This window comes from Juglans regia, chromosome 8, assembly GCF_001411555.2.
Source record: "Juglans regia cultivar Chandler chromosome 8, Walnut 2.0, whole genome shotgun sequence".
In the NCBI taxonomy this organism is placed as follows: domain Eukaryota; kingdom Viridiplantae; phylum Streptophyta; class Magnoliopsida; order Fagales; family Juglandaceae; genus Juglans; species Juglans regia.
This window is the reverse complement of record NC_049908.1, coordinates 6752981-6778053: the sequence shown is the minus strand read 5'-3', so window position 1 is coordinate 6778053 and position 25073 is coordinate 6752981. Positions and strand designations below refer to the sequence as shown.

At 36.1% G+C, this 25073-nt stretch overlaps 3 protein-coding genes across 4 annotated transcripts; all 3 read right to left on the bottom strand.

Moving 5' to 3' along the window:
• Window positions 1-1167: 1167 nt before the first annotated feature.
• LOC108981148 lies at window positions 1168-4066 on the bottom strand. Its single transcript, XM_018952232.2, has 2 exons — window positions 3560-4066; window positions 1168-1435 (listed from the first exon to the last, which is right to left on the bottom strand). Exons 1-2 carry the CDS (start codon window positions 3914-3916, stop codon window positions 1406-1408), a joined length of 387 nt encoding a protein of 128 aa, XP_018807777.1. The 5' UTR covers window positions 3917-4066; the 3' UTR covers window positions 1168-1405.
• A 664-nt stretch (window positions 4067-4730) lies between these two features.
• Window positions 4731-11222, bottom strand: LOC108981147 (zinc finger CCCH domain-containing protein 6-like). The gene is made up of 4 exons (XM_018952231.2): window positions 10880-11222; window positions 6219-6428; window positions 5988-6112; window positions 4731-5905 (listed from the first exon to the last, which is right to left on the bottom strand). The coding sequence occupies exons 1-4, from the start codon at window positions 10937-10939 to the stop codon at window positions 4963-4965; spliced, it is 1338 nt and encodes a 445-aa protein (XP_018807776.1). The 5' UTR covers window positions 10940-11222; the 3' UTR covers window positions 4731-4962.
• Window positions 11223-13866: 2644 nt separating this feature from the next.
• On the bottom strand, window positions 13867-23173 carry LOC108981146 (protein IQ-DOMAIN 32). 2 transcript variants are annotated; one of them, XM_018952228.2, is made up of 6 exons: window positions 22919-23173; window positions 21402-21734; window positions 21083-21310; window positions 20839-20919; window positions 19080-20733; window positions 13867-14307 (listed from the first exon to the last, which is right to left on the bottom strand). In XM_018952228.2, exons 1-6 carry the CDS (start codon window positions 22997-22999, stop codon window positions 14288-14290), a joined length of 2397 nt encoding a protein of 798 aa, XP_018807773.2. In that variant the 5' UTR covers window positions 23000-23173; the 3' UTR covers window positions 13867-14287. The 2 variants fall into 2 exon arrangements, with proteins under 2 accessions (XP_018807773.2, XP_018807775.2); XM_018952230.2 differs by having other exon boundaries at window positions 13910-14307; window positions 19095-20733.
• Between the last annotated feature and the right edge of the window lie 1900 nt (window positions 23174-25073).

Sequence of the window (25073 nt, the reverse complement as noted above, 5' to 3'; positions counted from 1 at the left end):
GATCGTGTGGCTTCGCATCAGTTTGGGTCAGCCCAGAAATCCAATTAGGACAGTAAGGGCTGATTTGAATTTAAAGATGAGATATTTTAAATAAAATATAAAAATTAAAAAATATATTTTTATTTATTTTGAAATTTAAAAAAATTAAATTATTTATTATATTTTATGTAAAAATTTAAAAAAATTATAATGATAAAATGAGATAAAATATTTTCCAAATCCAAAAGGCATAAGCCAAACAACGCTTTTTGTTTTGAAATTATATGCACGGCGCTACTGAAAGATTACTTTGATCAAATCATCTAATATAAGAATTGGAAAATTATATATATTTATATATATTTACAATTTTACTTACATGATGAAAATTTCAAAATTCAATATTTGAAATTCAAATTTAAAAAGAAAACACAATATAATGAGGCTGCTACTCGTATATTATGCGTAAAATTATAAATACATATAACACCACTCACTTATACAAATTACTACCTTTTTATTTCATTGAGATGAGATGGTGAAATTGGGCAATGCTAATTTTTCAATCTTGAAATTTTCAACCTCAATCACATGGATGAATTTTTCATCTTTAATCATACCGATTGATATAATATATTATAAATTTCTTCATTGATCAACCATTTAAATTAGCACTTTTTCTACTTCCCCTTGACCAAATAAATAGGAACATTTATAAAATTTAAACAAATAGGAATAATTTATTTTAGAAAGGAAAGAGGAAAAAATCTATTTGGCAACTAGTGGGGAGAATTATTAGGTTGGAAGACTAGTAGTCATAGGGGAAGAAGTAGATGACCTAAGTTTTAACATTAGTTTATGAACAGGTTTGAAAAGTATAAAAACAATATACATAGATTATAAGGGGCCTTCATGTAATAAGCTCTAGCTGGCAAGTCACTCCAAAGAGTCCATGTTACAACGATTTGGCTTACATCTGGTAGAAAAAACCAATGAATGTGTACTATTATGTAAAGAGTAGTGTTATATGTACTTACTATTACGTACAACTCATTTTGTCAATTTTCTTTTGAATTCAAATTTCGTGACATGTCGAGAAAGAATAGATGCCTAGGGAATGAGGGTCATACCCGGGCCTGGGACAAATGATGAATCAAAGTATAACATTTATAACCATCCACACACTGATGAGAAACAAGGATTCAATTATTATTTCAATCAAATAGACTCGATAGACCCAATGCCTCCATTTGCGAAGCAAGAGCAGCATGCTAGCAGTACAAAACAAGGTAAGGTTCAAAGATGTCTCCCACTCTCACATGTGGGATTTTCTTGCCAAAATGAAACTTCACAATTAAAAGTATAGCAGATCAGACAACCACCTATAATGATCCCAAGCAAGATATACATCACAGATGTGAAACTGTTACTGCTTCTTCTCTTCTGCTTTCCTCGGCTGAAAGAAAAGGCACATCGGTAGCATGAGAATGTAGATCATTATAAGTTTTATCATTTGCAAGCTACAAGCAGAGAGAAACAGAAACAGAAACAGAAACAAAAGAATCTCCTCTGCTTATCCACAAACATGCACAAATACGCAACAAGCAAGAAACAGAAACAAAAGACTCTCCTCTGCTATCTAAAGCTATACACATGCAGCAGACAAAAGTGGGTACAGAACTGCCAACAATAAAATGCACAAAACAAAACAGAAAACAGAAACGTGTGAACTTTCTACTTATGAAAGGATCTATTGTTCTGGCGTTTAGTAATCACCCAGCACGGACCAAGGCCTTCCAATATTGGTGAGTGTAGTGTCCACAAAAAACTATTTATTCAGTGAATTGAGGAGAATCATGTAATTGTGCTATAATCATCAGAAGATCATAACTACAATGCACTTATAGTTAAACCAAACATCCTTTCTATTTCACCCAGAAGGAGTTTATCTAAACTACATGCTAAAGTCATGCAATTAGCATACATCGCATACTATGATATGTAGCAAAAACTACAGCCAATGATTTGTAGGAAACTTTGATCAAATTCATGTCAGACATGTAAAGACATGATGCTCATCACCAACATTAATTTGAATACATACAGAAGAATCCATGAACGAACTCCTAGCGTGTCATTCAATTTTGACAAAATACACGGTTACTTCTCCCCTGATTACTTTTGCTACCTATTTCTCTCCTACATGCAAGTGAACTCTTAACATGGGTCTCTCATTATTGTGAAAACTCCTCTTTCCCCCCAAAAGACTCCTTCAACTCACTGGAGCAAAGGAGAAGAGCTCCCCCCCCAACCCTCTTGTAAATTAGAACACCCTACCCTCTCCTCTCCTCTCCTCTCCTCTCCTCTCCTTCCCTCTTCCTCCATCCCTTTCCCCTTTCATCTGCTTTTTTCTTTTCTTTTCTTTTTCCCATCAGGCCATTGGAGGTTAAAATCTCTTTCAGTCCGCCACTTACCCGCACACACCCTACATTGTAACTCCTTCATCCACTGTTGGTTGACCAATGAAAGGGCCATTCCACTGTGACAGCCACACAGCACCCACCTGAAGCAGATTTGAGCCTCCATTTTGAAACCAACCTCTTTTAGCTGTCAGCCTGCCTACTTCCCTTTTTATTTTTCTTAATTTCTTTTCTATTTTCCTTCTTTTCTGCTTTTTTTCAGGGACATTGAATCTCCAATCTATGACCATCAGCACTCTGCCACCCATGCACCTTGTCAGAAATCTCTTGGTGATCAGCTCCACCAAAACCACATTCGCCTTTCAACACGCATATTGTTTCCATGTGCCATTGTGCTCCACTGCAAATTTCTTACCATCTGTTTTTGCCAGAAGATTCGTGCTCCTACCTACAAAGATGGGAATGGAAGTTCAACAGCAACCACCTCAATTTGGTTTTCTGTGGGGTGCACCTTATCAAAATATAACTCTGAAGTGCCTCAAAAATTGCTCCAATGATCATATTTTCGAACGAAGAAATGGCCAAGAAACATGGCATGGGCTCCATTGAGCCTTTTTTTTTTCTTTGCTCTATATTGACTGCATTGGGGTGCTTGTTGGACTCCCCATCCCCCACCATTGTACTTGATCAGAAAAAAAACACTTACCTTGGGTTTCGGGAGTTGGCCATGCCCAACACACTGGCCATCTCCATAAAGTAGAAAGAACAACAATTCTAAAGTTGAAGGCATGGCTCAGTTTTAGAGAGTAGGGGAGAGACTAATAAGATTAAGAAAATAATATTCGCAAATAGCATCAACAAAGAAAAGCAAGACAGGAGCTTTATAAATGAAAATAGCAAATATTTTTACAACAGTCCCAGAACGATAAACGCCTGATAAAAATGATTTAATATATACACTAGAGGTAACTAATAAATGACGAATATGGCAAAACAATGTACCACAAAACAACCAATTCAGCACCCATCGATCGCTAGTTTCAGAAATAAAACCCATACGTATCAAATGTTCGACCAAATGCCTCAACCACACACCTAAATAGAAACACAAATAGAAGACAACCGACACATCTTTGCAGCAAGATAGAACATGCGCGCACCTTAGTACCCGGCGCGTGTTGGTGTAGCTCTTCCTCAGGGATGATAACGGGCCAGGCCTCGCCAGCTTCACGGAACATTTGCTCGGTCTCGAGGAGCTGACCCTTTTCGAGAATCATAGTCCTTATAGTCTGGGCCGGGGTGGCTGTGGCATCGAAGACCTCTTCGACCCCGTTGACGAAGGCGACGGTGATCTGGGGCGGGTGGTCGTCGGTTCGGCGCTTCACCTGGATTTGACAAGCGGGGTTGGACTCTTTGGCCTTGCGTGCATTGCACTGCGCCAAGAACTCCATGCACGATGCTGTACGTGGGTCTAAGGCATTAAACTCGATACGAACCCTTGAGAGGAACTTCAACATTACTGCAGTCTTCTTGTCTCTCTCACTCTGTGCTCAAAGATTTGGAGGTGTCAATGAACTCGATCCACGCTCGCCGCATTTATATTTTAATCTCGTTGTTTCGCATGCCCGGCCCACATCGGAAAAATAAAGCTTTTCCGCACAATACACACCCGCTTATGGAGGCATCGTCCCTTTTTTTTATGAAAAAAAAAATTTACTATCTTTTCCATACACTACATAATTTTTGAGTGCCCAACACTTCACAGCCGATAATTAAATTTAGCATTATTCTCTTATTTTTACACACCCCTGTGATACGATTCCTTTTTTTAGAATTGATATATACATAAAAAGATTATACAAAATTAAACCTACAAACTAATATGATTTAATGTGATTCGTTAAATCTATTTTATAATAAAAATAACTTTACCAATTTGACGAACCAAATCGAACCATATCAATTTGTATATTTATTTTTGTATCTAAAGTATTTCCCTTTTTTTTTTAGCACCCAAGACACCCACATATGCGGAAAGCTCCAAAGTTTAGACTCTAATCCTTTTTTTTTTTTTGAAAAAAAATTACACTACCTAGCAAATTACTGATGCAGAAACAATACTAATTTTTATAATAATTGTATTAAATCCAAAAACAAAAGGTGGGTGTACACATTTAACAAAAGTCTTCAGCGCATCAAAGTTTACATCTTTTTTGAATCACAAATGATTAAAGGAAGAGAAATTGCTATTGCATTAACTAATGAGTTAAATATAAAATTAGTCCCTATGATTTTTATCGGAGGGACCAATTTGATCAATCTTAGCACAGGGAGTAAAAAGCTCAATTAATTTTGTGTTTAACCTTTTAACTAATATCCGTGAAGATTATCAGATCAAACCATCCCCACCATAATTTTAAATCTCAATGTTTCACGCAAAATAGAGTAAAGTGGTAAAAAGGTAAACAATTTGACGATAAAATCAAGCCAAAAGAGAACGAAGATATTGATAGCTGCAATAAGCCTTCCCATCTGGAGAAATGTACATTCAGTAGTAGAAAGGCTAACTGCTGATCTCCCTATTCAGTTTCATTCTCTTCGCACTTTGCGCCTCCGGCACACTACTCCCCCGCTGCTGGAATGATGTATCATGCTGATATGCACAGTTGGCTCCATTCCGACATCCTCTTGAACTATTAAAATATATGCAAGGTTTCATAATTTTAGGCCTCAGATCTCTCGATTTGTGGTTATTTATCAATTCCTGGTTTGCTCCCGACTGGTGACTGTGACGGTTACCATATTGTGGAAGGGCCTCTGGTCTTTCTCCCCCATGTTGTTGAATCAAGCTCTTGTAATAGTTGATGTCCTTTGCAGGAGGAGCTCCGACAGAGGGTGGAGAGGAAACTGGTACAACTGGGGGCGGAGAAATTGGTGGATTTGGATGTCGTACTGCAACCCCATTTGGCTTAGGGTAGAACGGTCCACCTAATACGGTAGCTGATGAGGGTGTACCAGTTACTCTCCGATTAATGGGAATGGGATGTTGATCCGATGAAGCCACCGGAGGTGAACTAGCCTTGGGTACATCCTGTGTATTGGTGCCCATTCCATAATCTGTAACCAATTTCTCAATCATTTTTGGGTTGCTTAGAATTGTAATGAGCAATTCAGGGTCAATCAAGTTTCCATGCTCATTGGTCTTCCCAATTGCATTTATAGCAGCAGATGCAGATGCTACAACATGAGGTTGTGCACCAACAACCATTGCAGCAGGTGGCTTCTGGACGGGAGGGTTTGCAATGGTAGGTAAACTACCTTGAGACGGAGATGGAATTCCAGGAGCCAATAGCAGTGACTGATGGCTTATAGGAACATTAAATGGTGCAACAGAATCAGGTGATATATCAACCGCCACATCTTCATCCTCAATGGGAGTAAGAGGTATCAAAAGAGTTTGCTCATCTTTGTGACTCGAGTCTTCTGTATCTACTGAAACAGAAGGGCTGTATGGAGCATGGAAAACTGTTCAATTCAAGGAAGACTATAACCGAAGAACAAAAGCCTGAGGAAGGAAAAGTATCATACTTAGGAGGAATGGCAGAGGGGCGTGGATAAACAGCTTCGAGTACTCTCATCTCCCTCTGACTTTGAACCTCACTCTCCTCACTTTCTTCCCCCGCAACCACTTGCCAAGTGAAATCCAGCACAAACTACAGAAATCAAAACATAACAAAGAAACATTAAACGAGCAAAGGAATGAACTGATACGAAGCTTGCATAATGCATCTTCAGTGGCATGATTCAATTTAAGAGTACCTGAGAAGGAGATCTCCATTTGATGAGATGAATTTGGGACAGCTTAATCTGCAGTTGGTTATCAGGATGAGATCCTTCAAAGCCAGGGGGCAGGTTATCATCAGACCCTGGTCCTGTTGAATGCAATACCAATGACGTCTTTGCTTGGAGGTGATCTTGAGCACCCAGCCCAACTTGTGTAGGTGACTCCTCTGATAGGAACAGCCTAACCTGTTCAATAGCGATATCATTATAAATAGTATTGTATCATTAGATGCTTGGTCCTCATTAAATTTCACACAAGCAACTACAACTTTGGTACACAAGGAAGTGGTAAGTTAAACATACTTCAATACCAAAACCACTTCATCTCCTTCCTTGTTTCCAATCTATATCTGACTAGGGGTCAAATAAAATTTGTAAAAGCAAAACAAAAAATCAAGGAGTACACAAATGGAGAAGAAAGATTTCAAAGGTAGTCTTCCAAACCTATGCATAAGATGAGTTTGACCGCTCATTTCAATATGTCCATTTTGACCGTTTCTAATCCAGAAAGATAAAGATCCTTGCAAGGACTATTGAAAATGGCAATTCCTGTGCATTTCACCCAAAACTCATTTATGTTGAGGGATTTCCCTATGAACACTAATATAGCATCCAATTGCCATCCACTTAACCAGTTAACACCTACTTGTTTAGGCCCTGGAGGAGTTGAAACAGAAGATGGGTTCAGATAGGAACTATAGTTGTGCGTGGCCATGGTTTGGAGGACAGTTGAAGGTATCATTCAAGACTGCCACTTGACCAGATTTTAGGAATCAGCTTGATCCCCACGCCCTACTGGGACTGCAGGCAATCTTTCAATCTCAAACCCTAGATAATTGCCTGCTAAAGGAAAAAAATAATCTAAAGTATTCTTTAGAGTTTCTGGAGGAGAGATATCATGGCACATATGATTTTCCTCGATGAAATTTCAAACGAACAACCAAATATCCAATCTCCTCCACCATGGTTCAGATTTTCCTTAGGAAAAGCATAGAACCAAGCCAAACTAACTTCAAAATCCCCCACTCCTCAAAGAAAAATAGAAAGGAAATATATATGGCCATCTAGCCAATTCCAACAGGTAAACAAAATCAAATCATAGACGATCATTTGGTCACTTTGACCCCGGTAAACAATGTAGTTATTCTAATGAATTCCGGACGTGCTGAGACAAGATTTACTGGAAAATATGGTGACCATTAAATTTTAGGCGTGTACTGCAATATTGGCATTGCCATCAATAGCATGGCAAAATTTGCTCATCGACAAGGGCTCATCCTCCATTAGCCACAGGGGGAACCTTTCAAATTACTGAATCTGATGCCAGAGCTCTTTAAAAAGCCTCTGATCTGACACCGCACGTTTGGATACCAATACAGGAATTACTAACATTGTCCATATCCAGTCAAGACAAAGATGCTTCGCGTGCCAGACACTCTGGAAAGAAAACATTCATCTAAATGGCTGGCCAACCAAGGACTTCAGTCACCTTTCAGTCTGGTTCTTTGGCATTCCTTAGCCATGTGTGGAGGGGACGTCAATTGACCCTCCAATGTCAAAAATCTGAAGTATTGGGCTAAGCCTCCTTTTCAAAAAAGAAAGAAAGAGAGACAATTTTAGAAGGGAAAAATAAGAAAGTCCTGCTAAGTTGCACCACTCCATACAAAGGCATCAGCATGGATACATTGAAACTTGGCAACAGAACTAAAGGAATAGCAGATCCACTGATTCTTCAACCTCTAGAACTCGCAACAAAAATATTAATATTCAAAACCAAGGCTCAAAGAACTTCATAAAAATAAATCTCAGTAAAACTAACCATCGACTATCCATAAAAAATTGCCTGGAAAATTCTTCATCCACGGCACCCCCCCCCCAAAAAAAAAAAATAAATAAACAAACAAAAGAAGAAAAAATAGAAATTGAAGAAGTAGCCCAGTACTTGATGCATGTCCAATGAGACAAGAAGTTGGCAAAAGGATATGACTCTGAGATAAATGAAAGATCACTCACAGGGAAACTTTAGCTTAGATCCTTCCCTGATAATCTTAGGACTCGTCAGATGCCAAATGACACCAACAACCAAAACAAAATGCATCCTTAACAGAAATATTAAAAAACAAAGGAAAAGAATTGAAAAGCAACTGTCCTGATTAGGTATTGAAACAAAACAAAGCAAGAAGTAAACAATAATACAGAATTCCACTAAAGCATGATGAAATCCAGCTTATAGACATTTATATATCACCCAATTAACACCATAAGGAAAGAGTACCGAAGTACAGATAATTCGTTCACTTAAAGGAATGAGCTATTAATGGAGGAGATGGCTACTAGTTAAAATGAACATAAAATCTCTAAGCATCTGGAGATCAAGCAGTATTATAAGTTCTTCAGAACCTTTTCCTGAACTAACATTTTCCAAAAGTTCTTGCTGACCATGAAATATACCTAGTTTATACATTGTTAAGGTATTTTAAAAAACCCACATCATAATTACCAAAAAACAGAAGTTAAAAAAAAATGCAACTGTTGCAACATGGTATGTATTTCTCTTCTCACAGCTGATTTTAATTCAAACACCATGATTAACTGAGGTATGATTTTGATATAGCACAGACCCCTTCCCATATACAATTTACAAATGACTTCTTATGAAATATAAACGAAGCGCCTTTCCATGGCAGTTTTTCTCCAAGTCGTCCTAGTAATTGATCCTTAGAGGAATCATAAGCACGGACTTCTTTTTCTTTCTAGGTCTGTGAAGGGGCATATACTTCAAACAAGGCCTTTCTTCAACATCTTTGGGATTCATTTTAACCGTCTTGTGCCATTAGGATCTATCAAAAGTAATATTCACTGTTTACTAAAAGGCATCCCCGTTCTTATTTGGATAAGTACTATAATTCCCATCAGCAAAGGGCAGAGGACACAACCCTAGTGCACATGTAGTACAGAAGAGACCCACTATTCAAGAGAAAAAGAAAAATAGAAGTTAAAAAAATCAGAAAAAAAATATTATGATCTGCTACCATGTGTGGAGGGAATCTAGAACATTTTGTTTCAGCTCTACCACTGAGATTCTCTATCTTCAAATGTTCGTGCATTCTGTTCCCTTCACATGCATCATACTGAACATATAGGACCAAAAACTTCCATCATGTAACAGACCCACTCCTGTTCTCCCCCCCCAAAACAAAAAAAAAAACATCAACAACTCTCTCACCTTTCTATCCATAACCAAGTCAACACCAGAAAAGAAATTAAAGAAAAGCTCCATAACTCTTGCTACTTCACAATACAGAAGGTGATAGATGGACTCCCCACTCTCGTAACACATAAAACACCAGTCCACTACAATGACAATCTGCTTCCCCAGATTCTCCAATAGCAATACCTCTCCCAAAGTGCCATCCACACAAAAATGTCACTCTTAAAGAGACCTTCACTCTCCAAATACTCTTCCAAGGACACTGGGAGCCCATAGGTAAAGATAAACCTAATATTACGATTTCACTTCAAACTTGAGTCTTTTGGAAGGGGTCCTATACCACATTTTTTTCAACTTTTCTTGCACAGAACATATTAGAAATAAAATAATATAAACGTCCTCCAATCATCTTTTTTTTTTGGGAGCTGAAACTACTATGTCCTCTGCTCTTTGTATAGAGGGGATAAAAAAAAAAATCTATTATGATCTGCTACCATAGTGATGATTGGCAGATAACTGGGTACATTTAAGGCACTTCCTATCCAGGTTTTACAGTTAGCAAGTTGCTTATTATCTGAAACATTCAAGACATTTATTCCTCACAAGAAGTTCCCTATTCCGTTGACTCAGCAACCTGCTTTCTCCTTCTACTTCCAGATACGTTTTGTGTCAGCAACAAAAAGAATGAGCTTGGTATAGATGTAATAAATTTGCAGTACTAAGGGTAGAGGAAAAGGGGGATTCAAAGAAGGAACTGGCCTTGAACCGTGAGTCTATAGCCTAGATAATACATGAAAGACTTTAAGCGCTTAGAAAGATTTCTCTCCACTGAACTGTCGTACTCGAAACTTAATCCCTAATACCATATTCCCAGCGATCTTTCAGCTCTACTCATACCAGTGCATTACTTCAAAGTAATTTACTCAAAATATCACCTATAAATGGAAAGCAATGTCCTTAATTTTCAGCATTTAGCCAGAAAATATGCATGTCATTTACACAAATTTCCTGCCAGCTGCTCCATGGTTTCATAAAATTTCCCTCATTTTGTCATTTTGACATTTAAGTGTGCTTCTGTATTCAAATGTAATACATTGGATACAGCGTTATGTGAAATTTCCATTTAGCTTTTTTAAAAAATTAAAAAAAGGTCAGAATTTTTTCTTCAAATGCCAAAAAAAGTTACCAAGAACAGTAAAAAGATATCCTTCAGAACAACATCGACAATGAAACAGACATGGCAAAGAATGACAAACAAGTTCCTTTATCAGAAAAATTAAGTTAGATAAAAAAAAATCCACTAAAATTACATAAATTAGAGCTCAAACAAGGGAATGTTGAATTACATCAATTTTCATTTTGTTACACTAAAATTAGGTTTTCAGATTTCAACCCGGTTATCTGAATTTTGAAATGCAGTTTTTACCTGACAAAGGTTTACATCTGAAGCCCATGAAACCCTTTTCGATTTGTGCAATCCCCGCATAGTTTACAGACTCAAAAATTTCCCCAACTTCTTTTCTCCGCTCCGATTTCCAATATATGTTTATGATAGGTTTCAATTGGGTTCGGTCATAGAGTTCAGAGTAAAAGAAGCCCAACTCTCAGATTTGAATCCCTAGCCTACTGTATCAAAGACCTTTAAATCACTTACCACTTCTAAGAACCCTAATTGTACGAAATATACACGACTGAATCGCAGAGCAGAGGCACGGTGACCGATGGAGATCATATAGTAATAAAATCTCAAGACTAATAACAGAAAAGTAGTCCATAGAAAGAAGTCCATAGGTTTATCCTGTGGATTTGCTTTCGTCGTTTTGTACATTTTTTTTTTTAGGTCTCGTTTGGATATCTAGTTTAATCTACTTTATCATTATAAATTTTTTAAATTATTATGTAAAATATAATAAATAATTTAAATTTTTTAATTTTTAAAATAATAATAATTTTAAAAAATAATATTTTATTTAACTTTTAACTTTTATCTAAAATCATCTCATCTCATTTCATTTTATTATCTAAATAAATAAAAAATCTACAACTTTCACATACCATATTTTTTTAATTTTTATTATTTTTTTCTTTTATAAAATATTTAATATATGAATAGTAAATAAAAAAATTGAATTAATTTAAAAAAATAAACTCAAAAAAAATTTTAAATTTTAAAAAAATTGTAATATGTAAAAATTGAGAGATTGTATAACATTATTCTAAACAAAACCTTACTCTCTATCCCAATCACGTGCTCGCAGCGGGTTGCCAAAGCCCGTGAATTAGCACTTATAAGGAGCTCAAGTTATTTTAGAAGTAATATAATCATATCATCTTAAAAAAAATTTTAAATATTACTTAAATATAAATTATTTTTTCAATTTTAAATTTTAATATTTTTTTATCTAATCATACCTAATCATTACAATTTTCTAAACTTCTAAAAGAAAATATAAAAAATAATATAATTTTTTCAAATTTTAAAATAAAAATTATATTAAAAAATATTTAAATTAATAATATTTTTATTTAAATCTTTTTCTCTACTTTTCTAAAGCCTAATAAAAACTTTTAACTCAAAACATTTTATTACTGTTTGCAGAATTCTAATTTTATCTCATTATCCAAACATGCCTTACAAGAAGTTTATCTCTGAATGCAAGGAGTTTATCTCTGAGTGCTTTATTTTTTATACACTTTTTAAGAAATATTCTAAAAATGTTAAAATTAAAAAAAAATATTTCACTATTATTTACAGACTCTAATACATCTTGACGCTTGATCTGTGGTTGTAGGTAGTCAGCTCTGGATAGTATGAAATGGCATCCCAAACTCTCCATCCTGTAAGTGGAAATAATGCATGGAGATTGGAGAGGTCATCGACCAAGGGTCTTGCTAATGATCAAGTGGGAGTACACTTTGATCCCAAAGTTTAGCATAAAGAAGATTTTCTTTTTTCATTGTTTATGCTTGCACATTCATGGTTATCAACAACTTATTTATTCCGTGTTGCGTTTGGATGTTGAGATTTATAAATATAATTTTTGAATTTGAATCTAAATCTCCTTTTAAAAACAATATGTTAAGATTTGAATTTGGTTTTGTGTGTAACAGAGCCAAACAAGATTTTGAACGTTCTAAAATCTTGAATTTCAAATAATGGTTGATTTGAAATTCAAATCTAAATTCTAAATTCAGAGTTTTCACCATAAAATGCAGTTTATCAAGCTCTGAAGTCCCTCCCTTGAAGTTTGATTGTGGGGAGTGTCTCTCGAAAGTCTTGGGAGAAGTAGGTCTTCATGTTTATTCTCTACTTTTAACACAATCGTTTATTTTTACCGATAAGACGAGTTGAGATTAAAGTTAAAAGTTGAATAAAATATTATTAAAATTTATATTTTTAATATTATTTTTATTTTGAAATTAGAACATGTTAAATTATTTATTTTATTTTATTTAAAAAAATTCTAATGATTAAATAAGATAAAATGAATTGAGAAAACAAACCAAGCCGATAGTAAAGTATTGAATTAGGGCAGCATATACTAATCTCCCAATTTTCGAAAGAATTGCAGAGCAAAAGCAAGCCCATATTCTCCCAGTTAACATTACTTCAACTCAGGCACAGGTGGCCCGAATATGAGGGTTACACATTCGATGTTACGTTATGATAAGTTGGAAAATGTCCAGAAGTCGTTTTGTTTGATTACTAAATTCATCTTAATTCATCTTAATTTATTATTATAATTTTTTTAAATTTTAAAATAATAATAATATTAAAAAATAATAATCTAATAATATTTTATCATCTCAACTCAATCCAATTCAGTTTAACAGCCAAACACAGCTTTAAAGGAGAAGCTGAAAGCTAGGACCGGCATTTTTTGTGCAGATAATACTATTACCGGAAAAAAAAAAAAAACGTAATTATATTTATAATTTAAGAATGTGCAAATCTTATGCACTTTTTTTTTTTTTAAAATTCACTATTAAAAAAATAATTTTTTCATGTGAATTGTATCCTAGATGGGCGTAGTAAAAGAAGTTGAAGAAATCTATTGGACTGCTTTGAAATGTCTATTGCCGGCTAAACACACTGGGGGGTAGATCGAACTCCCAAACATCTATAGAAAAAAACCTCGAATCTATTGCTCAAGTGGAGGTGAAGGTGGGTTGGGGCAAAGAGGCAACTCAATTTAGGGGGGCAGGCAGCACGCATTGAGTAGAAAGAAGCGGGGATATATGTAGATGGGGCTTGTAAAGTTGTGACGCCTAGTGGAATTGCAAATATGGGCAACAAAAATAACTCTACAAGAGTCAGAAAAGAGCACCAAAAAAATTAAGTGAAGTGGGAGCTGTGGGGAATCTTGGCTGATAAGAATGAAATGAATTCGAGAAATTAAGGGAACTGAAGAAGAAACACAGAAAATCCATTTTATTACAATACATCCGGTGAAAAGCTCTCAACACTGTAAACAAGCAAAAACATCCTGTAATTCAACCAAGTAATATCACACCAAATACTCTTAACTATCTTATTACTGAGGAACGACATTACAGCAAATAATAATAGGGGAAAAAAATATGGTAGTGGTAACAGTAATGTACATGCAAACATCACTCGGCTTTTTTTTTATATATATATATATATAACCTCCCAAAACCACCCTGAAAGCCACGAAGGATAAACTAAGGTAAAATCACAGATGGAAAAAAAATCCAGAATTCAGATCTAAGATGCTATCCTTCAAGTAGATCATCAATTGACTCGCCCATCTAGAACAGGTGATGTACCATAATTTTCATTGGGGTGTACAATAACTTTCAATGTGTCCCTTCACCTCTGCCATTTTCTTTCTGCAAAAAGTAAGATCAAGCAGCAAGTAAACAAGTATTCATGCATAAATGCTCTTTTGTATCTTCTTAGATTTTGTTTCTTTACTTTTTCCTCTCCTGACAACTTTCTTTTTATGAAAAAATAAGTAAAAAGTCATGGCAACAGTTCTGTCAACAGTAGGAAGTGAATTCCAGAATCTCGAAACAAACTCCACACCAACTGGATGGACGTCTTTGCTGTTGTGCAAGAATGGAACTTACATATACCAAGTATCTTAACAAGCGGTCCTGAATAGCATATAGAGGACTACATGATAAATATCTGATTTAATTGCCCGATTACGGTTAATAAAATTAGGGTGCCATCCTCTCTTTTAAAAAACAAAATGTTGCCCAATTATATATATATATATATATTTTTTAGTTGTCAGAGGCAGAACAAATGGATTGCTGATTGGGAAGATGGCATAATCAGAGTGCTCAAAGGATGTGCTATACAGCAAAAATGCTGAACTAACAGTATTTAATTCATGTCTTCACAGTATGGTTCGTGTCTAGGCAACAAAAGCCATCAAAGTATTGAGTCAGGCAGCATCCACAATCATTTTCTTTTTTAAGGGAAAAAATCCTCGCAATGGCCGAACCATATGGTAGCAGCTTCTACAAAACTCAGGTTGTAGCACAAATGGAGAATCCTTTAGTTGGGCAGTAAAAGTTTTGGGGAAAAATTACGAAAATACCTGCCAAACTAACATGCAATTTGCAATGTCCCCTCAGTACTATCAATTTCTACAAAGTCCCACAGGGAAAATTAACAAAAAAATTGCAATCTACCCCCTCGGTAAAACTAAGTTGACACAGATAGCCTTGATAAAAAAAAGTAGATAAAAACATTAACAACCAAAACTTAAAAACCAAAAATAAAGATAATATATAAAAAGTAAGATGCACCCAGGTGCTGAGACTGGACCACCCACCCACACAGTACCAGAGTTTCTTTTATATATAAATTCTATTCTTTTTTTTTTTTTAACTTTTTAGTTTTTATTTTTAATGTTTTCTGAAATTTTTATAGTTTTTTTTTTAATTTTTTATGAAGAGTATTTTTATAATTGTGTCAAATTTTAATCTTTGGTTTTTCTGTCTTTTTCTTCCGCTTTTGATTTCTCTTAAAAGTTTTTTCACCTTTCTTTGATTATATCGATATTTTATCTTTTTTGAGAATTTATGGGGGTTTAGGAGGGGTTTGTGGATTTGGTTAGACAATGGTGGAGCTCCTATTTATTTGAGGGCAATCCGAGCAATGTGTTGGCCAGGAAATTGAAAGCTTTGAAAATGAATTTGAAGATATGGAATGAACAGGTGTTTGGTGATGTAACCTTACAGATGAAAAGCTTGACACAAGAGCTACAAAGCTTGGAGGGTGTAGGAGTCGAAAACAACCGTAAAGAGCAAGTAGTTTCTGAACTTGAAAGATTGACTTTATTGGAGAAGATTTCTTGGAGACAGAAGTCAAGGGCTCTATGGCTTCGAGAAGGGGATAAAAGTACTAAGTTTTTTCACCGCATGGCTAATGCACATAGAAGGTTTAATTCTATAGAGTCTTTGAATATTGAGGGAGTTGCATCCTCTGATCAGGTCGTGTTGAAGAATTTTGTGGCTGGCCATTTTGAAAATTTGTTGTCAGAACCTCATACATGGAGGCCTACAGTAGATGGCTTAGTTTTTGAGGGCATTGATCAAAATAGAATGACGTGGCTGGAAAGACCTTTTGAAGAGGAAGAGGTAATACTAGTAATCAGAAAAATGAACAAAGATAAAGCCCCAGGCCTGGATGGTTTCACTTTGGCTTTTTTTCAGACTTGCTGGGAGGTGGTAAGAGAGGATGTTATGCTGGTTTTTCAGGAATTCTTTACTTGGCAAATTTGAAAAAAGCTTAAATGCGACTTTTATTGCTCTAGTCCCAAAAAGGGCTGGTGCAATGGAGATACAAGACTTTAGACCGATTAGTCTTGTGGGCAGCGTGTATAAGATATTGTCAAAAGTCCTTGCTAATAGGATGAGCACAGTCATGGAAAAGATTATCTCTAAATCTCAAAATGCCATTGTGAGGGGGAGACAAATTTTAGACTCGGTTCTTATTGCCAATGAATGTTTGGATAGCAAAATCAGGTCGGGAGTTCCAGGTCTTCTATGCAAACTAGACATGGAGAAGGCATATGATCACGTTAATTGGGATTTCTTGATATACATGTTGACTAGATGTGGTTTTGGGGAAAAATGGAGGATGTGGATAACGCATTGTGTGTCTACGGTTCGTTTCTTGGTCTTGGTAAATGGTGATCCTGTGGGCTTTTTTAATAATTCGCGGGGACTACGACAAAGTGATCCATTATCACCCCTCTTATTTGTTCTAGTAATGGAGGCACTAAGTAGGATGGTGTCGGCAACAGTAGGGGGGAGGATTTTTTTCAGGATTTTCAGTGGGAGCTTCATATGGCCCTACTATTATTTCTCATCTTTTGTTTGCAGATGATACCTTGTTGTTTTGTGAGGCCAATGTAGGACATATTCAATCTTTGAAGGCCATCCTACTCTATTTTGAAACTGTATCTGGGCTGAAAATTAATCTTGCCAAGACAGAGATGGTAGCAGTGGGAGACGTAAGCAATATTAGGGGGTTGGCTAGCATCTTGGGTTGTGCAGTTTCTTCGTTGCCGTTGAAGTACCTTGGGCTTCCATTGGGGGTGCTGGAAAAATTTGAGTGTAGGTTGGCCGGATGGAAAAAGTTGTATTTATCAAAAGGGGGGCGGATTACACTTATTAAGAGTACTTTATCCAACCTTCCTACGTACTACTTATCTTTATTTCCTCTTCCCGCTAGCATTGCAACAAGAATAGAGAAGCTTCAACGTGATTTTTTATGGAGTGGCATAGGAAATGAGTTTAAGTTTCACTTAGGAGACGTTTGGATTCGAAGATGACTTGAGATGACTTGAGATGAGCTGAGATGAGCTGAGATGGATTGTGAATAGTAATGAGATAAGTTGTGAATAGTAGTGAGATTTGTGAGTTAAAGTTATTGAATAGTAATGAATAATAGTGAGATAAATTGAGATGAGCTGAGATGACTTGCGAATCCAAACGTGCCCTTAGTGGGATGGGACAAGGTTTGCTCTCCTATGAGGGATGGTGGGCTGGGGGTTCGAAATGTGAGAGCTTTTAACAAGACATTACTAGGTAAATGGTTGTGGCGTTATAATTATGAGGGGGAAGCTTTATGGAAAGGGGTGATTGACACGAAATATGGGAGAGAATGGGGGGGTTGGTGTTCTAAAGAGGGCCGGGGGTCAAATGGAGTGGGGTTATGGAAGTACATACGTAAAGTTTGGTGCTCTTTTGCTAGTAATACTCGATTGTGCTTGGGGCATGGTAGTAGGATTAGCTTTTGGAAGGATGTGTGGGTGGGTGACACGGCTTTGAAGGATGCTTATCCAGCAATTTTTAGCATTGCAAGGGATAAGGAAGCCATGGTGGCCGATCTGCGGATATTTCATCAAGGTTCCCAAGAGTGGAACATTAATCTTACTCGGGAGGCTCATGATTGGGAAGCGAATATCCTAGTGGAATTTTTCAATTTGCTGTATAATACTGCTATTGCAGCCACAAATGAAGATGCATGGTATGGAGACTCGCTAGGAGAGGAAAATTCACGGTATGTTCTTTCTATGACTCTATTACCATGCAACAAAGGCATAATTTCCTTTGGAAGAACATATGGAGGAGCAAAGCACGAACCAAGGCAGCATTCTTTGTATGGACAGCAGCTTTAGGGAAGATTTTGACCATTGATAACCTTAGAAGACGTGGTTTCATCATCACGGATTGGTGCTGTTTGTGTAGAAATAGTGGTGAAACGGCGGACCATCTACTTTTACATTGTGAGTTTGCTAGAGGTATTTGGAATTATTTTTTCAGCAAACTGGGAGTCGCATGAGTAATGCCAGACAGGGTGGTTGATCTTCTAGCATGTTGGTGAGGGATCACTGGGACATCACAGATTGCAGCCGTATGGAAGATGGCCCCTGTTTGTATTTTTTGGTGTATTTGGAGTGAACGAAATGAGCGACATTTTGAGGATCATGAACGTTCCTTGGAAGAGTTTCGTAGTTTTTTCTGGAAGACTTTGTTTCTGTGGACCATTGCTATAGATTTCAATGGTTCCGGCTTCCATGATTTCCTTTTAATTGTTTCTAGTTTCCTAAATAGGTGTATGTCTTTGTATACTCCTAGTGTACTTAGGTTATGCCTATCTTTCTATCAATGAATTACTTATTACCTATAAAAAAAAAAAAAAAAATTTATGGGGGGTAATTTGTTTTTCTGGGGAAAAAGTGGTACATGAAATTGCTTGATAGTTTGGGGGTATATTGCTGAAATTGAAGTTTCGGGGACATTACAAATTGCATGGAAGTTTATGGGGGCGTATATTTTTCCCAACTTTTATTTTCTTTTCTTTTTTATCAGTTTTCCGAACTTTTCTTTTATAAATTAAATGGAAAACCACATTAAAACGAGCAATCAAAGATTGAACAGAGATCTAAACTTTTCACATGATGAGAATGCATCCCATCTTAGGAGAAAATCCAAGCAGTATGAATTTAAATGGTGCTGAAAGAAACCATTCTATGACGTAGACGGTGCTGACTAAGCATATTTTGTGGAATAGAATTGGAAAGAACACTTATTAGCAAAAATTGTAGATAATATGTACAACGAGGTTTAGGTGATACCGTGAAGATAAGTACCATTTCCCTTTGCACTCTGTTGGGCTTGAGACATGGACCGTTGAATACGTGGAGACCCCTGCCTCCCATTTGCACCAGGTAAGGAATGTCTCTTCTTGATGTAAATGTCTCTGTCTTGCACATCTGGACTTGATATTGGAGACTTGTTAGCTTGCAGCTTGGCTCTTGCCGATTCCGTTGCTTGCATGAAATGGGGAAGAGAATTATTATTAGTACTACTATCTCTTGGTTCTTGTTCGATATGATCAGGCCTGGGTGAACCAAAGGAATTGCGCCTCTTCCCATTTTTCTGATCTTTAGGCAGTTGTTCCATACTACTCCTTGAGGCAGAATCAAGATTTGGATTGGACGGAGAATTCTTACCTCCTGACAGTGATTTACGCTTATGGTTGGATCCACTCTTATCAGTTTTGTTCTTTTTGGCTCTCACAGACACCTGACTAGAAGGTGTCCCATGAGATTCTGGAACGGTTATATGACTTCTAGGAGAAGCTTCTGGGGATGACCGGTACGATTGATGGACTATCTCAGAGTCCAGCTGTCTCTTCATATCAGATGCATTATTCTCCAGCTGCGGCTTTAGCTGTGAGGAGTTTGCAGCTACCTCAAGATTAATGGACTCGCCATTTGCATCACCAGGTTTCTCTGGCTGATCCGAGACAAAGGGCGATAAATCGGATGGTGAGATGACAGATGCATCCTTGGATTCAACATTAACATTCTCTGTGCTATTAGGATTGCAAATTCCTTCCTCTAAAACTTTGGCTTCATGCCCACATTCTGTGGCTCCAACTTCAGACCTATCAGGTGAATCAAGGGTAGAGGTAATAGAGAGTTCAGTGCCACATTCAGAGCCACCAACTTGAGCCTTTGAACTATGGGGAGCAGATGTTTCTGCTGTAATCAGCTCCTTTGTCCTGATAACAGTATCCGTTCCAGACAAAATTGTGTCTGTATGTGATTCAACTCCAGCATCTTCATAGGAAGGACTCATTGGTCTATCTGAATTGAGCGTTGAACTCAGCTCTTCAAATTTCGACTGGGCAGCAATAAATGCAGGATTGCTCACTTTTCTTGATCCAAATACAAATTTCTTTGCTTCAGTCTCAAGCTGTTCAGGGGCAAGCCTTTTCATAGAACGTTTGGGTTCTTCAGTTTCGGCTTCAGGCTTCACAGAAAGAGAATTGAACTCCACCTGAGAAGTTGAATCTGCTTGAGTACTTTGGTTTGGAGTGGAAGTTATCATCAATGGGGTTTCATTCGCATCAGACCGACGTTGCTCCAAAACATCATTTTGCAAAGATGAGGTGGGATGGCATGCCTGAAATTCGAAGTTGCTGGGATCATAAGTAATCAGATTGTCTTCGCTTTCAGACCTCTCTAGTGTTTCCTTATTGCTGGAATTCACATCTTGTGACTCCATAAACTCTTCAGATGGAACTTTAGTTTCCACCAGTGACACAACATTCTCGTCTTTTTCTTTTTTCTGTTGATCTGTTACTAACTCTGCTTTCTTTGACTCCACAGTATTTGGTGAAGTAACAGACATCCACCTCTCCAGCCAATTCCAACCAGAATCAGGCTTAGAAGAATCACACTTGACATGGATAGGTTTGGTCTTTGGTGTTGATTCTAACAGCTGTAAACAACATATAAATCAAATTAGTCGAGCTATACACATGTGAGAATAAATAACAAAGAATGCAGTTATAAACAACGGAATTAAAACACCAATATATCACACCTGGCGAGCAAAACTATTACTTAGCAGCTTGTCAATGGAAGTGTACGTTATAGCTGATTTAGTTACTACACTTTCATTCACCTGTAAAATGAAATAACCAGGCAGGGTTGTTAGAAAACATCATGACATTGATTCATATAACCTGTTGTCACTTCAACATGAAGAAGAATACCAAATGCAAAACAACATTCGTCTCATAACCTCATATGTTTCATGATATACTGGATGAGTTCAGTAGAATTACCTGGGTATTTGAACTATTGTTACCCTCCTCGTGCTTATCATCTAACTTCTTTTCTGGACATGATACTTCTAGAGACAGGCGAGCACGTCGGGCACGAATAAGAGCTTGCATTTTGACAATGGCTTGAACACAACGTAGGGTTCCCACAGCATGATTCCGTACTAAGTGCCCACGAACAGCAGCTTGCAATTTAACAACGTTCTTAAGCTTTAACAGCATTCTCAGACCCTGGCACATAGTTCAGAGATAGAGAGAGAGAGGTTAGAATTGGCATTCACCAGTAAGTTTTGGACATGCGCAGTTGATAGAAAAGGGATACCATAAACCCTCTGATAGCAGTTTGGATGACAATAACAACAGACTCCTCCAGGTTGACATCAGGTGTACTTTCATTTTCAGCAGCAACTATGGTCTCAATTACTTTTGGGTTCACCGAAGTTGATAACTGGGGTTTTTCACCTGTTGATTGTATCGCCGAAACTTTCTCAGGAACGGTAGAGTTGGCTGGCAATGGATGATTAAGAGTAGCAGATTCTGGGCTTTCCTTATTTCCAGAAGAGGGTGTTTCCGATATAACAGTGTTACTAAGCACTCGATGCCGGGCAGACCTTTTCCGGAAACTCCAGCCACGTTTGTCACCTGAACCCTTGCTCTGGAATGCAGGAAAAAATAATAACATAAACACACGTGTATGCACACAGAGAGAGAACTTTGACTGCCCTGCCCTATAACTTAGTACAAGCAAAACATTAAGTTCCCCATCCGTTTGAATTATGTATTTGGTTATAAAAAAATAAACATAAGTTTTCATCTTATCAGTTACCTTTTCATGTATCTCTACTCTCTCTCTCTCTCTCTCTCTCTCTCTCTCTCTCCCTCTCAATTTTCTTCCCCTTGTCTAGAACCAAAATTGTGGTTGAGAGTAGACACCACCACTGTAAGCGATGACCATAGCCATCAAGATGTAGGAGTGTTCAAAGGGTGGGCTTGTTATGAGTTATAGATTCGGACATTTTGTGTTCAATTCTGCCCAAGAAAATTCCTTAGTTTACCTGATACACGATTTTTCCAAGTAGGATTGTGTATCACTTCCTAGGAGTGGGTTCAAAGGACCCTGTCGAACCATGATCAACATAATATGCTTTGCTGTTTGTGGATTTTAACAACTATAAATGCTTCTACAATAGTCCTGACTCGGGCCAAAGTATCATGTATATGCCACTTCAATCAGCCAAAAAAATAAAGGTGATCTTCCATAATGCATGGTGATCTTAAAACAGAAAATATCATTGGAAACGAGCATTCCCTGGACCAACCAAAAAGTGATACCAAGAGCTCAATCAATTACAAGGCTTGTAAAACACTTCCTCTCAAGAAGAGGGCAGTAGTTCTACTTACGACCCACGCACGCTTAATCGATATGCATAGGCATCATCACCCACATAGGTTGATTGCACAAACAAGGTTGCGTAATTACTGAATAAGCGAAATCAGAAACAACAAATTTCTCCAGATCTTAATACTAGAAAAGAGAAATCATAAGCTCAGTCCAATCAAGTCACCCAATTGTGATGAACTCAGTCTAATGCCAATCCGGACCACTCAGATCTTAAAATAAAAAACTTCCTTTAGTAGCATTTTCAAAGTTTCCAAACAGAGAACAATCGGCTACTTAGTAACTCTAATCCAAACTAAGAACACCACCACTGCATCAAATGCAAATCTTACAAGACCATCAAACCCGGATTGAGCAAGTCAAAGAAAAACGCGAGAGAAGGTCAAACAGATCTGAGTGAAGAAAAACAAAGAACTCCGAAGCCGGGACGAATCGGGTACCTCAGAGACCTCGAGATCATCTTTGTCCGCTGAATCGCTACCGCAGGTGATTATCTTGAAGCATGAGATAGATTTCGCCATTTTTTTGCCTCCTACTACTGAACGTTTCTCTCAGCGAAGCCAACTGGGAGCACTCTATCGGACACAACACCGCCCAGTCTATATTGGTTTGGTGCGATGTTGGGAAACCGAAACATAACAAAAACAATGTAGTAGCTTAAGAGCACGGACCTCAACACACTCCTTAAATCTAGCTAAGTCTCCGAGGCACTGTCCGCTGAGAGGGGAGAGAAAAGAGCTGTCAGATCTCTACACTTTTTTTTTTTTTTTTAATTCTTTCTCGTTATTGGAAATTGAAAATACCCACATTATCCAGCCGTCGAGTCACGAGAATCGCGAGAAAAATAAAATAAAACAAAAAAATTTTTTACGTCTACGGTTTACCAGAGGTATTGAAAAGCGGAAAAATTTAATGTCCGTATACATTTTATTTTATCTTATTTTTTTAAATTTTTATATAAAATATAATAAATAATTTAAATTTTAAAATTTTAAAATAATAATAATAATATTAAAAAATAATATTATAATAATATTATATTCAACTTTCAAATTTTCTATAAAATTATTTCATCTCACTATCAACACATCTACCATTGAGAGAGATTTTTTAAAATTTTCTATTTTTTTAAAGTGTGTGAATTATTAAGTTTTTGTGATATTAGATTTTTTTAAAAGTTTTGTATTAAAAATTGTGAAATTAAATTAGTAGAGTAATAAAGTATTTGAATATAACTTATCTACTATTTGTTTTATAAAATTTATTTTGAATTTTGTTTTTGTACTTTATACTGAGATTTTAAAAGAATAGGTAAGAATTTAAAGGTTAATTTTTCCATTTGAACAAAGATTAGAATTCTATTTTAATTTGGACAAAGGTTATAAATTATAATAAGTGATCCGATATGTAAAATATTTAATTAAAAGTCATAGAATTAAGATATAGATTAAAAACGCTCTAACACTATATAAAATCATTATTTATCTTGAAAATTTAAACTGATAAAAAAATATAGATTTAATTATTTGTATTATATTTTTAAAAATTATAACGTGTTTCTTATTAACGTAAATAGAAGAATCTTTTTAATTAATAATGATACAAGAGATGTTTTTCTAAAAAACTATTGTACTTAAATAAAATTGTAGATAGATATATCTCTCATTTTCATTTCATTCTGACCAATTATTGGGAGGACTTTCAAAAGTAACATCTGTTTTAGTTTTGTAGAGGTGATTAGTGTTATAAAGTTCTGGTGGTGTTTTGCACTTAAGTGAGGTCCACCTGTTTAAGCTTAGGTACTTGTTTTTGTCCCATACTAGTCCGTACTTTTATTAAGGCTGTGTGTGTGAGAGAGAGAGACATGTGTAAGAAAAAAGGAACATGAGTTTAACCGTTAATGATTCCCAATTTGTGTTGTAATTAGTACCTTCCCTTTTTGGCTAATAAGGGAAAAAAAAGAAATTACCATGAATAACTACAAAACAAAAGGCTTTAAATACAATTATTATGAAGTGCTTAATTATTATATATTTTTTTCAATATTTTTATAAATTTTATCATTTCAATCACACTTATTGATGTGTTATATTTTAAGTAACATTTTATTTAAGTGATCGATTTATAATTTAAAAAAAAATAACAAAAAGTGACATCCATATTGATCGTTGATCACCGATCTTATCAGAATTTAACGCTCTAATCCACCTATTGTTTTTGCTGACTTAGGAATTAGAGTTATTCGAGACCAATTCCAACCGTAACGTTTTGATTTATTTTAAATAATTGATCATTGATAGTTGATACCCGATTAAATGTATTAATACACCCTATAATTTTTCAAATATTATATATATCATAAGCCCCAATGGGTATATTTTTATGAGCTTTACTACACAACCTCCACCACACTCCACACTCCACACTTTTTTAAATTTTTTAAATTTTTAATATTTTTTTTAAATTTTTTTTTGAGTTTATTCTTTTTAAATTATTTTAAATTTTTTATTCATTATTCATATAATAAATATTTAATAAAAGAAAAAAATAATAAAAATTAAAAATAATGTGGAGTGTGGAGGTTGTGTGAATAGT